Genomic DNA, 15,497 nt, shown 5'->3' on the forward strand with positions numbered 1-15,497 from the left:
TTGGATTAATTAAACACAGGGATATCCCATGGAAGCAAAAACGAGGAAACGATTGCTATGAATAAGGTGGGGTGGTGGAGTGGTTAGCACTTTCGCCTCGCAGCAAGAGGAGCCGGGTTCGATCCCAACTTGTGGCACTGGGTGAAAACTCAGAACAACTCCTGCGTTGAGTTTGCTAGTTCTCTCCCTACTCGTTTAACGGGTTTTCCCCCGAGATCTTCGGTTTCCCCTTCCATTAAAACTTGTTTAGGTTAACGGTAATAATTAGTGTAGGGAGCTGTTGGCTCGCGTGGCTTGCAAGGCTTGCCACCACCCTCCTACACATTGTAACATGGCCACCTGAATTAAAGGCTTTAAAAGTTGCTCGATGACTTAGGCCTAGGGTGGTGCCTTGGGTATTAGCCTAGCTGATTATTATTATTTATTTATTATTACCCTCTATTTGTGAAATCGGCGCCCAAAAGGGAAATGAATAAAGCGCATGCCCAATAAGTGGATCAAGGGGAGAGAGAGAGGTAAACGTAGGCATGGTGGTTCTCCATCATAGCAATTGAAATAAAAAAAATTTAGTGATCATACATTTGAGGTTCTAGGTATTTCACCATCAGAACCGAGCAATATAAGCAACTGAGTCAATGGTAAGAACTTAATTACTGAAATTTCTAGTGTGAGGCTTTATTAATATTTTACAAAATTATTTGGTGAAAAGAACTAAGCCTAAGTGGCAGATCCATGATTTTTTTCGAGGTAGGCTAGAATGATAAAAGTGGGCCCCCAACCACATATTATTCTAAAAACTTATGTTAAACTTATAAAATTGTTGAATGTGCTAAGTGAGACCAATTAAGTTAGTTATTTAATAAAAATTTCAAAAAGGAAAAGCGGTTGTTCTACTCTGTTTAGAAAACTCATCAACAACCTTCATGGGATTATTAAGAGATAACAACGATAAGTTTGAAAGACTATTTTCTTGCATTGTTGTTTTTGTATTTGTTTTTATTCCATTAAGGGTGCCTAAACTACATGCCACGCTGGAAACTGGGATACACTGAATTACATTAAAATACTTCACAATCTCCGGATAGCCACCCTTAATGTCCAAAACACTCTTGTGGCAGTCTTGAGTGGATACAACATTTTTGGTTGTCATAAGGCGTTTAACAACTTTTATTCCACCTTTATTGGATCTAGTATTGAATTCAAAGCTCTCAAAAATATTACAAAAATTTATAACATCAGCCTCGTTTAAAAATTGGAAACTCTGAGGATCAGATGCCAATAATTAATTTAATACAGAAGAGTTATCGGTCAACCTCATTCATTTATCCAAAATCTCGAAGTATGCACTTTTTTAATTTTTGGCTCACGTTCATGTTTTCATTTTTCCGGTTTCCTAAGGTCTTTCAATTTCTTACTAACTACCATTTTCCGTCGACCAAATTCACTCTTTGGATCTGGTATTGAAACATTTATTGTTTTGGCAGGTTTGGAAGCTTCATCCCATATTTCAGTAAACTGTAGCTTTGCACATAGCAACGGCTCGTGAATATGCCAATTTGGAGTTTTGTAAATATTCCGAAAGACCATTTGTTCCTAAAACCTTTTCTAAGACAAATAAAAGTACCAAGTTTTGAAAGTTTTCTAACTGAGAAATGTACACTCCGCCGACTCTTCCGATTTACCATTTTCAATAATATTGTCTAAACCTAATAATACGGCATCCAATCTATTTTTGATGTAGTTATTAGGTTTTCGTTTACTCGGCCACCTTGTATGACAACTCTGGGGAATTTTCAATTGCTTAAAGAAATCGAAGAAGTTCTCTAACCAAATTAGCTTTATAAGAGCGGCTTTAAAAAATAAAGTTTTTCCCAACCTCGAAAAATGATTAATAGTTGAAAAGCATGTAAAAACCATAGAATAAGTCAGAGCTTAAACCCTTTAAAGGGCTGTCTTAACAGGTAACTTTTAATAGCCTTGAAATGGGATGTTTTAAAAAAGTACAAAATGTAGCTAGTCGCTATAAATATCCTTGAAAAAGTCTGTTTAAAAAATTAGCTACTAATAGTCTTCAAAAAGACTGTTTCAAATAATAACTTATTAGCCTTTAAAAAGGCTTTTGGTTTGAGGTAAATTATCTAAGTGTTTAAATTTTAGACAAGCACATTAAAGCTTCTTTAAACCTCGTGGAGTTAGAAGTCCGCTCTTGCCAAAATTTTAAACACACTAGTAAAAACAACTCGACTGGAGAGAACCAAAATAAGACTACTAACTTGTTCTGTAATACAAAACGAAATGGAACGAAAGATGACCCGTGTCGTTGAGATAAAGAGTCAAGGGATCTCGGAAAAGTGTTGTAAACCCGCAAAACCCCATAATTGTAAATACACAAACTGCCCCCCTCTTCTAGTTGGACAGGTTGGGACAGTTGGATGTACTCTATGATCCTATTGTAATTTGATTTGTTTATTTTCGAATATCCCACCATTAATATCAAAATTTAACAGCCAATGAGATGCGAGGTGTATATCTATTATGGAGAATTTATTTTTATTAGAAGTTTCATTTATATCAAGGAATACCTCTGCGTATTGTTCCATACCAGAGTGACTGAGAAAAATCGTATCACCTCGGGCAGGAATCGAACCTACGACCTTTGGGTTACTGTCCCAACGCCACTACCATTGGGCTACCGAGGCCACGAGTAATCAGGCCTCGGACATCCAATTTAAGAATGACTCGATCTGGTTCACATTATTGAAAGGATACATTTAACCCGTTGTTGACGGTGCCGTAGCATTTTACATCAACTAATTTATAACAGGACCTTGATAGCCTGTAGTCATAAAATGGAAAATTTATTTTTTATTATTGCGCAGGAATTAATATAATTAGAAGTTTCATTTATATCAAGGAATACCTCTGCGTATTGTTTCATACCAGAGTGAATGAGAAAAATCATATCACCTCGGGCAGGAATCGTATGGAACAATACGCAGAGGTATTTCTTGATATAAATGAAACTTCTAATTATATCTATTATATTGCATCATCGATAGTGACGTCACACTTTTTACCGGTGATTAAAGATTTGGGCTGTTTGCTGTTTTTGGCTTGCTCTCCCGCGGAATGTCACGCTGTTCACGAGTGTTTTAAATAATGTAGTTATGTTTGATTTAAGATAATTAAAGCATGATTGTAAAATACAACTTATTTATTAATCATTAAAAGTTAATACTGCATCTTGTTATAGTTTATACATTATTAATTTACACATCTTATTCTACTAGTGGTTTGAAGTGAAGTGTCCAACATCTCCATCATTCTCTTAAACATTTCCACTTCCACTCAATAGAGGGCGTTAGTATATTACACTTATATATCCATGTCACCTGTACCAATTATATTAATGATTATGTTGTTATTGTTATTCTTACAATCTAAAACTCCCCCTTAATTTTCTAAATCAGTTAACTGTTACGTACATTTATTGCGTTAGATTAATTTAGTGTTTCAACAAAATTCAAGAACTGTACTCGAGGCAATAGTTTCGTATATATATCTGCTAGGTTACAATTTGTCGGTACATAGTGCACTGTGAATGCTTGCTTTTCTAAATGATCGCGAACAAAATGATGTTTTAGATCGATATGCTTGGTACGGTTATTTTCTATGCGATTGTGAGAAAAACAAATTGCTGATTGATTGTCACATAACAGTTTCGGTAATGATAACTCTTTGGTAAAGTTACATAAAGGATAAAGTTCATTAATAATGTTATTTTACCATATGACCTCCCTAGCTGCTTCTGAAAGTGCGATTGATTCCATGCTTGCCAAAGCAACCGTGTCTTGTTTAATCGATCGCCAACAGACCGGGTTTCCTTGGATATGTATGAACAGTCCGCTAGTTGATTTCCTATCATCTACATCAGAAGCAAATGATGCGTCGGAATGTGCTTCAAGGACACAGTCATTTATAGCGTGATAATTAATACTGTATTCACTAGTTGAACATGCATAGTTCAGCACCTGTAATGCATAGTTAAAATGTTTCTTCCCAGGACGAGATGAAAAACGTGCAAGTACTCCCACTATAAAAGATATATCCGAACGTGTTCTTTGAGATAGAAAAGATAATATACCAATTATCTTCCTATATGGTGTATCCAAATCGCCGTCATCTGAATAGTCGTGCTTTGTTAATGTTATTTCACATGATAATGGGATTTTCATATTTGGAATTCTGTCAAGTTGATATTCCGCCTTAATGCGCTCAATATATCCCGTCTGATGTATTTTCAAATGTCCTTTCTTGCAAAAATCAAATTGAATAGCCAGAAAATATGTAAGAGGGCCCAGATCAGTAATCTCAAACCTCTTACATAAGCCATGTACTAATCATCCATCATGTTCTTATTTCTTGCCAAAACGCTTATATCATCGACATATACGATGATAATAGCATTTTTTCCTAGTGTATATATGCAGTTACACCATTTCATCTTTATAAAGTCCATTTGTAATAACGTTGAATCTGCCACTTTGTTTCAGACCGTATAAAGCCTTTTTTAGATGCCAAACCGCGTCCTCTTTACCTTTTACCACAAACCCTTTAGGTTGATATAAATAAATATCCTCATCCAATGTTCCTTATAAATATGCCCCTTTAACATCAAGATGGCGATGCATCCATCCCATCGTGACAGCAAATATCAGGAGTAATAACCTTATAAGTGTGAAGTTTACTACTGGAGCATATGTATGTAAATAATCAAACCCATATTTCTGTAGAAAACCTTGTGCCACTAATCAGGCCGTATAGCGGGTAATCTCGCCATTTGCCGAACGTTTAACGGCATACACCCATTTACTTCCGACTACATTTTTATCTTGTGGTTTCAGAACCAAGTCTAATGCATATGCCCTAACTACGGTATTTTCATACTGTGGTGGTAAACGATAGATTAATTGATAAGCTATCTCATCTTCTGGTAATGTCCTTCCCACTTTATCCAATTTGTCAGCTGTACACATTACCCGAGCTATGTAAGAAGACATAGACTCCGCTGGGTTCGCAATGCAGCTATGCGGGCCCGAGACTTAGGTTCATGAGTGTTTGCTAAGAGGTCCCAAGCCGCCCGCATTTTCACATGGACCAATAATTCTCTTATGTGTGTTGTCTACCGCTAGATAAATCCTAGAATGGGCTCTCTGCTTTCTATCAAAATACTTCAACTTGACTTCTGCTGTTGCAGTACTAGGGGGTTCAACATCTGTGCCATCAATAATTCCCCACAATCCACTATCACATAATGCCATCTTCATATCCACCTTCCAAATCCCATAATTTGTATCATCCAATTTATCAAATGTAAAACTACTTGCTGTTGATGCTTCATATTGACGATTCGCGGCCATCTTGAAAAAACGTCTATTTAGCCTTTGTCAAAAAAAATCCTTAGGCCAATCCGCGGACTGAACCGCGCGTTGTTACCATGTTTGATTTAAGATAATTAAAGCATGATTGTAAAATACAACTTATTTATTAATCATTAAAAGTTAATACTGCATCTTGTTATAGTTTATACATTATTAATTTACACAACTTATTCTACTAGTAGTTTCAAGTGAAGTGTCCAAGATCTCCATCATTCTCTTAAACATTTCCACTTCCACTCAATAGAGGGCGTTAGTATATTACACTTATATATCCATGTCACATGTACCAATTATATTAATGATTATGTTGTTATTGTTATTCTTACAATCTAACAAGTTATATTAAATAATAACAATTTGGTAACAGATCCTTATCTCCCCTTCTATTCGATATAGGGCGAAACATTTTCACGAATATTTCTTTCATGCGCAAGCCCACCAAAAAGGTTTTGTCCCTTCCACGTGTTCGGTGCATGCTGGACGCCATAGTGGAAGGCGAGAAAGGGGGTTAACACAAAAAGTCCCGGCCCGTCGCGTTACACTCTGCCCCCGCCCCTCCCCAGACTTTACGTTAAGAAATGGTCCAATAAATTAAATTCGAAGTTTTTTTATAAGCTAAAATTTTTCTTTCTATTTTACAAAATTTTCATAAAACACTTAATCGTATAGTAGATGGAAATGATTTGGGGCGCCCCTAGATAATTATAGGTAGGCTGTAGCCTACCTTGCATACCCCTAGATCCGCCACTGCTAAGCCTTGGCTCAAAATGTGTATCCAACTAGTTACTAGTTTGACACATATCGTGCATGCACAATGGGGACTTCCATTTAATCGACAATTTGCTTAGTTAGTCAAGAACTTTCTAATTTTGGTTTTTTAAAAATATTAATCTAATGCCGGTATTGCCCAATATCGGCTTTGTTATCGATATTAGAAAAATAGGCCGATATATCGGTGCATCCCTAATTATAAAATATATTTCACTGAATATTTTTATTCTTCCAATGAAATAAATTACTTAATAAACATTAATATTGGAAAAGTTGGTTATGCTAAGAATTGAACCAATCGTGGTCAAGGGAAAGATTGAATGCACTCGAAGATTTGTTTGAAAGGAGATGGGATAAATAGGAAAAAATTACCATTGAAGCTAACAATTAGATAAATAAAATAAAGATCTAACTACATCAGCTATCTCATAATACAGATCAATTTAAATTAAAACTCTGGCAATAGGGGAAACAATTTATTTACCAGTGGTATATTGATAAATTTTGAACACTTCGGTGATCCTTCTGATCACAAATTTCTAATATAACAAATCTTAAAATATAGTATCCCACTATGATTAAAACAACACTTAATTCCCCAGGTGCCAAAATTTAAAAGTGATTGGTACTATATTTTTGTTACTGCATTATTTTGTTTCAGTATTATAATAATTATAATTTTATAAATATGTACAGTCTTGCTCAAATTAAAACACATTTTAAATTGAAACTTTATATACAGATTCTAAATAGATTCAATAATGTAGATGAAAGTTTTGTGACTTTTAAGTAATAGGACGTTTGGAGTTGGTTTTAAGTCATAACTTAAACCAATTTTTATACTACACATCACAGGGATAATAGTCAAGAAAGCAGTCACCTGTATTCAATTTCAGGGATTGGCTTCTAAAAAAATAAATTTTAAATTTATATGCTAAAAGGAACACTCAAAAACTAATAATTTAACATTTTTTTAGGAGAAAACATACCACTGATGAGTTTCATGCTGAATTTGTTAAAGGCATCTTTAAAAGAACTGCAAGGGATAAGGGTAAGCTTTAGTCAATGTCTTAAAAGTTTTTCTATGTTAAATGCTGGAAACAAATTTTGCTAAGTTTGTCAATTTTTCTAATCACCAAATCAGTTTTGACAGGCACTATAGACATAATTATATTTTCCGTTTCTAATACGTTTGTAAGTCGCAAATGATGCCTGATGAAAACCCCTTGTTAAAATAATGAGGATGTTTGTAGAGACTAAACATTTCCCCTTCGATAGACGATGTATCAAATTTTTGGAAATAGGTTCATGATGCAAAAGTCTTGATTGAAATTTTTTGGCCATTGGTTAAAACCTGGTTGCAATAATACTAGTTCGAGATTCCAGTTGAATCTAGTAAAGCTCAGAAATGATTGTAAATATTCTTTTATCCTGATAAAAAATTGAATCCTGGCTAAATTACTACACAACCCAATTGTGGTTCTCCCCCAAATTTTGGTTCCTTCTGTATATTGATTTGTGAAAAATTTGGTTGTAAATATTCAAGCTGATATTTGAAGTGCTTAGGAAATAAGTAAACACTGTTGAATACTTTTGTAAGGTAATACAGAAGCCAAAAGTACTCCAAACTGGCCACCGCCTAAGAGGAAATCATCATCAGCAATATTGTTATCAAAATTAAAACTGGATAAACCTGGAAAATCATCATCGCCTGACGAGAAATCAAGATCGCCATCAAAAAGGAAATCATTTAACATACCCTTGACACGTGCCATAGTGATCCCTTCGCCGGTAGAGGATGCATCTTCGCCAGCCGACGCCGCATCTTCGCCGGCTGAGGCTGCATCTTCGCCGGCTGAGGCTGCATCTTCGCCGGCTGAGGCTGCATCTTCGCCGGCTGAGGCTGCATCTTTGCCCTTCACCTCTTCGACTACCAAGAGTTTCTTTTCATCACTGTACTCTACACCTGTTAGAAAATCTTATCTGAAATCTGTGAAGAAATTTCCTGTGGTTTTACTGCAGGATGTGAATAAAATGTCAAAAGAAACGGTGTTGCTACCTCCTAATAAAAGAATAACTTTTAATCTACACACTACTAGTAATGGATGTGCCCAACATGCGGAAGTGTCCAAACATATTGATATTCAAGTTTCACCAGGACAGGAAATGCAAGTTTTCAAAAATAATAAATCTAAGAATATCTCGCCCTTTAAAGTTATTTCTCCAATATCTGAGGATGAAAGAATTTCTGAAATAACTGAAAATATTATTAAATCCCTTGAATTGAGAAATACAACAACAGTCTCCAAAACATATGTTCCAGATTATTCAAATGAAGCTAATTTGACTGCAACTAAAAGGAGTACGTTACTGTCAATTTTAATCTTGATCTATTTTGTACCATTAATAAGTTTACATGTATTTAGGAAATTTAACAAAAATTATTAGTCCACAATCTAGAAGGGAGTCAATTGATGAACTGTTAAATTCAGCATCTGACACCAGTGAGTTGAATAATTGTTATCACATCATACATGTATGCATGGCTGTATGTATAATTTGTGTGGTTCAATGATTTTGACCATTAAAATGTCCATTATGATTTAGCACACTAAATAAATTAATATATATTAATGTATATGTATATATATATATATTCATATACATATATGTATTTTATGGAAAATCTGGCAAAAGGTCACGCTTTTTCACTGCAGTTTGTTAGAAAAGAAGGGAAAGGGGCAATAACCTTTCACCCACTTTTCCATTGGTGGAAATAGCTTAACCTCCTAGCACTTATTGGCGCCCACTTATCTGTTTCTGCTCTTAAAAATTTCGTTCCAAATTGTTTTTTAATTTATTGACTTAAATAGATTACTTTCACTTATAATAAACGACTTTAGGAAAATTTATGTAAAATATTTGGCAGAAGTAAACTACAGCAACCTCATCTTGTTTTATAATTATTTTCGGCGGATACGATAGAATTTGACGCGGAGATTACGAAGCTTTAATGTTTTAATTCAATTGTAAAGTTTTAGCAATTTTTGCAAGTTCCTAGATTTTGGGTTGAAATTCTTTTTGTCGTGTGTTCGCCGACACCGTACCGTTTTAAGAAATTGCTAAAGAAAAGTTTGTCGTGTTAGTATAAGTGCCACCCCAGCGATGGGCCTTCTATAACGAAAACTAGAGGACAGTACCTTAGCATACCCTACCAAGTATTGTCGGGCGTGGGAAACATAATAGATTCTTAGAAACTCGCGAAATGTCACGTGGAGATTATGTGAATCAACAACGCAAATAACAACAAGAAAGTAGGGCAATATCACGTGAAAATTATTCGGAGTGAACATGTGGTGTGGGCTACCGAAACTGCAAGTGTCGGCGAACACGATGAAAATAATAACAAAAATCGTGAAAAGGCCCAAAAAAGTGAAATTTTTTAAATTAAATTAAAAAATTAAATTAGCGTTTGCGGCCAAAATAAAAAATACCCACGCTATCTGCGTGACAAGGTCTATCACACGATGAAAATAATAACAACAAAAAACGTGAAAATACCCAAAAATGTTCAATTTTTTAAATTAAATTAAAAAATTAAATAATCATTTGCAGCCAAAATAAAAAATACCCACGCTATCTACGCGACAAGTTCTATCAGCCGCAAACAAAATAACAATTAAAATCGAAGATGTTGCGGTAGTTAACTTCACCCAAATAGTATATGTTAATGAGTTTTAGGTAATTTGGGCTTTTTATCAAAATGCTAGTACATAATCTTTTTGAAGATGTGAGTAGAGATAATTTACGATTTAGATTTAATACACTAATTTTATAAATGGTAATGGCAGTTTTCTTGTTTTTAATTAATGTATGAGAGAAAGGTTCATTTTAGAAAGGATAGGGTTTAAAAAGTTTAATTAATGAGAGGTTTTCGTTGTTTGAAAAAATTAAGCAGTATTTGGTTGCAATTTGATGCATCTGAAATTACAATTGAGTTGCCAAAGTGTGTAGTAAAAGTGGTAAGAAAATAGGCTATTGAAAATTGTACCATGGTATGTGAAAGTACAGGGTTGTGGGTACGTTGGTGTTATTCAAAAATTATATTTTAACCTAAGCTGTTAGTTAAATTTGACTAATCATCTGACTTATTCGTCGAATGATCCTTAAATATTTCCTGATTTAACCAGATTTTTAGTAAATAACATACTTAAATATTTAAGCACAAATATTTGATGTCATTATGAATTTTTATTTTGCTTTTATTTCAGATAACGACGAACCCGATGTAATACTGAAGGAAAAAGTTATAGTTAAAAGAAGAAAGAGGTAGATGTTATTTTTACCTTCTATAAAACAATCAGCTATGACCCAAAACTACCTAGCAATGTGCTCCTTGCTCTCCGCGGAGATTGGTGATGAACTACCTTTCACCTAGAAATCTTACTCTTGTATTCCCCCAGCTTCTTTCTGTCTAGCCTATTTATAAGTGGCCAAAAGCCTACAAACCATACACATTAACAAAGAATCGAGAGAAGACCCTAAATTGTACAATGGAGGTTAAGACTGGTAGTCCTGTTTTGTTTTAGTTTAGTGTCAGCATCAACGTCATGGCTACCTAAGTGACTTGGTAAGTAATACAGTATATTATCAGGCCTGGCTCTAGAAGAGGGGGGGAGGGGGATGAGGTCCATTACTCCCCAAACCGTTGAAAATATATACAGGGTGTTTCAAAATGGGTGGTATGAGCGAAGACCAACGGATTCTACACGTCATTTTGAGTCGAAAATATTTTATGACATTTTTTCAATTTGGGTCGCTGTTTAGAAGTTACGAAACACAGCCTACAGACACTCACTTCAGCTGTGCCTATCTGCCTGGTATGTTTAAATGTAACAATTAACTATTGTCTCTCATAGCACTTGTAATGCTGTAAATATATGTTTTAACCAAGTTTATTTTATGAAATTTAACCTCGTTCAAATACTTGGTCTACAATTTCGTACCGTCCTAAAACTTCACTTAACATGGTAGCAGAGTGGTTGGCTGTATCGGTGACTATATTGTTGGAGAAAACACGTAAGGCGTGAGAAGATGTAAGAGACTAATTTAACTTAGGCAAATAATTTAACAAAATCATTATAAATCAAAACCCTTTTAATATATCTCACCAAAATTAATGGTCTAGGTGTTGTCACTAAAGGTGGCTTTCCTGTAAGGGACACTTTAATGGTCTGACCCCAAACAACCTTCTGTCTCTCTCCAATCTCCCTTCAATCAGGCTGGCTCACTGCTATTTATAGCTAATGGGTGGGTATCTGTAGTGCCACCAGTGGCCGGTAGTGGGTAATTTGGCCAAATTAGGCCTTACATCTCCCCCTTAGCCTTAGTATGTAAGATGGAAAAAACAAGAGTTAGCCTTGTACTAAACCTGCAGACGTTAATGATGCCCAAGCTCGTTTGATCTCTTCCCGAGACCTATACTTTTCAACTTGTGGTTGTGGTGAATAGTAGTATGTGGCGCCAAATTCGTCCCCGGGTAGCACTCTTTCGAAAAGACTACGTCACGAGTCCATCCCAGTTCCATTGGTTTCAGGAACTGTTACGTAATGTCGAACGGATCCTCGATTTCAGCGTTATTATCAGCTGGCTCTAGTAGGCTGATATCCTCTGGCTCCGGATCTTCGCCCTCTGATTCTTATGGCTCAGGGTTATCTTCTTCGACATCGGAGTCGTCAGAGTCTTCTCTCAAGACTAATGGATCACTGGATGTAGAATTGGGATTTTCTTGTTCAACAAAATATTTTAACTGTTCTATATGCCATCTACCAACGTTTTTACCAGTTCGGAGTTTCTCTAACTCATAGGTTACAGGGCTAATTTTTTGTAGGATTTTTTACGGACCTTGCCATAACACCTGCAGCTGCATTAGATAATATATTTATTTCCATACGCACTGTCCAACTTCCATTTCAGATCCGGAGAATATTAGATCATAGTTATGTTTCTGCTTCTCCTGAGCTAGTTTGGCAAACTGTTGAACTGCCTCCAAGGATTGATGTAGTTCCTGAAGAGGTTCCCTCTCATATGCTTCCACAGTAGACTCGGTCTATTTTGTCAGCTACTAGATGCTTTTATTCCTCCCATGGCATTTGAGGTTCTCGTCTGTTCGTTAAATAGAATGGAGAAGTTGTAATAGTTTTATGATGTACACTATTAATAGCAAATTGATGCAACTCCACTCCTATATCCCATTTATTATGGGCATTTCCCACATACATACCTAGTAGTTCACCCAGAACTCTGTTTACTCGTTCACTCAAATTAGTTTGAGGAGGGTACAGTGTGGTAAAACGTGGCTATATCTTCATTAGCCGACACATTTCTTGCCATACTGCTGAAGTAAACTGGGAACCATTATCGGATAGGACTCGTTCTGGACCTCCATGTCTCGATACATATTTAAGGAAAACATTGGCTACGGTGCAAGCTGCAATATTACGAATAGCAAATAATTCCACATACTTTGTAAAGTAGTCTACTATTACCACAATGAATCTATTGCCTTTGGCAGTGGTTATCATGTCAATACCAACTAATTGGTTCGGACCATCAGTTGAGGTATTGCTAATCATTTTACCAGGTGGCTTGAAATTCCTTGCTTTGTATTGTTGACAGGTGTTACATTGTCGCATCCATTCATAAATGATCATCCGGAACTTTGGGTAGAAATATTTCTTAGTTATTTTATGCTCAGTTACAATTTTACCTCGATGTCCAGCGGTAGGATGGTTGTGGTATTGATCAAAGAGGCGCTCATGTAGAGATTCAGATACCACTGCTTTAGAAGGTTTTTGTGGCGTTGACTTGCGATATATTATGTCTTTGTTCAGTTCATACTGGGCATGATCTGTACCATTACGTAGAGATGCCAGAATAGGACTCCATACTCCATCTTCCTCTTGGGCTTTCTTGATGTCATATATAAGAATTGGATCTAGTGCCTGTTGACCTGTAGCTAAACAAATTGTTAGTAATTATTATTATTATTATTATTATTATTAATAATTGCTTCAAGGGTATAGTTTTGTCTCGTTGCAACACTTCTACAGATCTTGACAACGCATCTGCTACCCTGTTCGTTTTCCCAGGTATATATACAACGTCAAAGTTGTATTCCTGTAGAAGCAAAGCCCAACGGATCAACTTGCTCTTGGGATTCTTTAGATTGAACAGCCAAGTCAAAGCTTTGTGACCTGTTACCACTGTGAACTTTCGCCCACCCAAATGATACCTGAACTTTTCTATTGCCTAGACTATCGCAAGGCATTCCTTCTCCGGTATACTGTAGTTCTCTTCAGCTCCCTTGAATATACGACTGGTGTACGCCATTGGAACTTCTTTACCATCCTGTATCTGAGACAGCATTGCCCCAATGGCATAATCACTGGCATCTGTAGTAACTATAAATGGTAGATTATCATCGGGTACATGTAAGACAACTGCATTGGCTATACTATTTTTAACGTCTTTAAAAACTTTTCCTTTCAACATCACCCCACTGCCAAGGGACACATTTTCTTTTGAGATGCTGAAGGGATGCGACCATGTCTGCGAAGTTGGGAACAAATCGTGTAAGGTAAGTGACCATACCTAGGAAGGTTGCGAGCTCTACAACATTCTTTGGTGCGGCATATTGCCTAATGGTCTTGACTTTACTTTCGTTGATTTTATCCCATCATTGCGTATGACATGACCCAGCAGGTCGACCTCTCGACAAGCGAAAGCGCACTTGGACAGCTTGATTGCTAACCCGGCCTCCTCTAATTGAGTGAACACGAACCTCAGTTGAATAATATTATTCCTTTTATATTTTGATTAAAACCAGTTATGTTAGTTATTTATTGATGTTCTTTCTCCACCTACAACCTCTCTTCTGGTTCGCTGCCTTCATCTTCCGATTCTATGGAAGAATGTACAACTTTACCCTCAGAGTCTCCATCATTTATGTCCATTAACAATGATTATTATTATTATTATTATTGAGTGGGGTGGCAAGCCAAACACTTCGACCTAAGGTCCATTGTGCATCCCCAAACTGGTTTACTTAAATAAGTCCTATTGCCGACATAAAGCTTAAAATCTGCCCAGCCGTGATATTAGAGACGTCATAGTAATCGCAGCTACAGAGTACATGTGAGGCAGTTTCCTCCTCAGCTAGACAAGATCTGCAAATCGGCCAGTAAGTAAGCCAGTAACAATCCTAATACTGGACCTAGAGAGCGAGAGTAATTCTCTAGCTCACTCCCTAGATGGGCCAAGAGTGAACTCTTTGGCCTGCCTTTGACCCTCAATTTCAAACCATTGTCTGAGTTGACGATCTGACATAAACTTGGAGATTAAGCCGCGTACAAGTCCTCGGGAGATGGGGAGAGCAGGTTCTGGACCAATGAACCCAGCCCTCGCACCTTCCTTGGCCAGTATTAACAATGATACTTCCCCCGGTTCTCCGTCAGTAGGGACATGATTATCTTGTTCCACAAAGTATTTTAGCTGTTCTATGTGCCACTTTCCAACATTTTTTCGGGTTCTAAGTTCTTCTAATTCATATGTCAACGGGCTGTATTTTTGAATAATTTAATACGGACCTTGCCATTTGGGAAGGAGTTTGGCCATAACACCAGCAGCTGTATTTGGCAACTTATGGGTACGTTTCCAGACTAGTTGACCGGCTTCCATCTCCGACCCAGAGTACTTCAGATCATAATAGTGCTTCTGCTTCTCCTGGGCTAGTCTGGCGAACTGTTGAACATCCTCCAAGGTCTGGTGTAATTCCTGCAATGGCCCTTTCTCATAAGACAACACGGTGGATTCAACAATTTCTTCTGCTACTTCGTGTTTCTCCTGTTCCCATGGCAACTGCGGTTCACGTCCGTATGTTAAATAGAAAGGAGAGGTTTAAATGGTGTTATGATGGACACTATTAATGGCAAACTGGTGCAGTTCCAACCCAATATTCCATTTATTATGAGCATTTCCGACAACTATTTACCCTTTCACTCAGGTTGGTTTGAGGATGGTAGGGTGTGGTAAAGCGTGGCGTTACTTTCATCATTCGGCACATCTCTTGCCACACTGCTGAGGTGAATTGTGAACCATTATCGGATAGGACTCGTTCGGGACACCCGTGTCTTGTGATATATTTAAGGAAAACGTTAGCTACATTACAAGCTGAAATATTACGTATAGCAAAAAGCTCCACATACTTAGTGAAGTAGTCCACGA

General features: G+C 36.6%; 1 protein-coding gene and 1 non-coding gene across 2 annotated transcripts in view; one reads left to right on the forward strand and one right to left on the reverse strand.

The window, feature by feature from the left end:
* LOC149963098 (uncharacterized) overlaps window positions 1-15,497 on the forward strand; it is a 37,430-nt gene that overhangs the window by 18,408 nt on the left and 3,525 nt on the right. The window contains exons 7-10 of the mRNA XM_090170476.1: window positions 7,190-7,263; window positions 7,813-8,574; window positions 8,639-8,716; window positions 10,484-10,541. Coding sequence (XP_090026602.1) covers window positions 7,190-7,263; window positions 7,813-8,574; window positions 8,639-8,716; window positions 10,484-10,541 — 972 coding nt within the window. The remainder of the gene's footprint in view (window positions 1-7,189; window positions 7,264-7,812; window positions 8,575-8,638; window positions 8,717-10,483; window positions 10,542-15,497) is intronic.
* TRNAT-AGU (transfer RNA threonine (anticodon AGU)) lies at window positions 2,627-2,699 on the reverse strand. Its single transcript has one exon. It is a non-coding gene; the product is annotated as a tRNA-Thr (tRNA).

This window comes from Leiobunum rupestre, chromosome 1, assembly GCF_980474605.1.
Source record: "Leiobunum rupestre chromosome 1, qqLeiRupe1.1.hap1, whole genome shotgun sequence".
Lineage (NCBI taxonomy): Eukaryota > Metazoa > Arthropoda > Arachnida > Opiliones > Sclerosomatidae > Leiobunum > Leiobunum rupestre.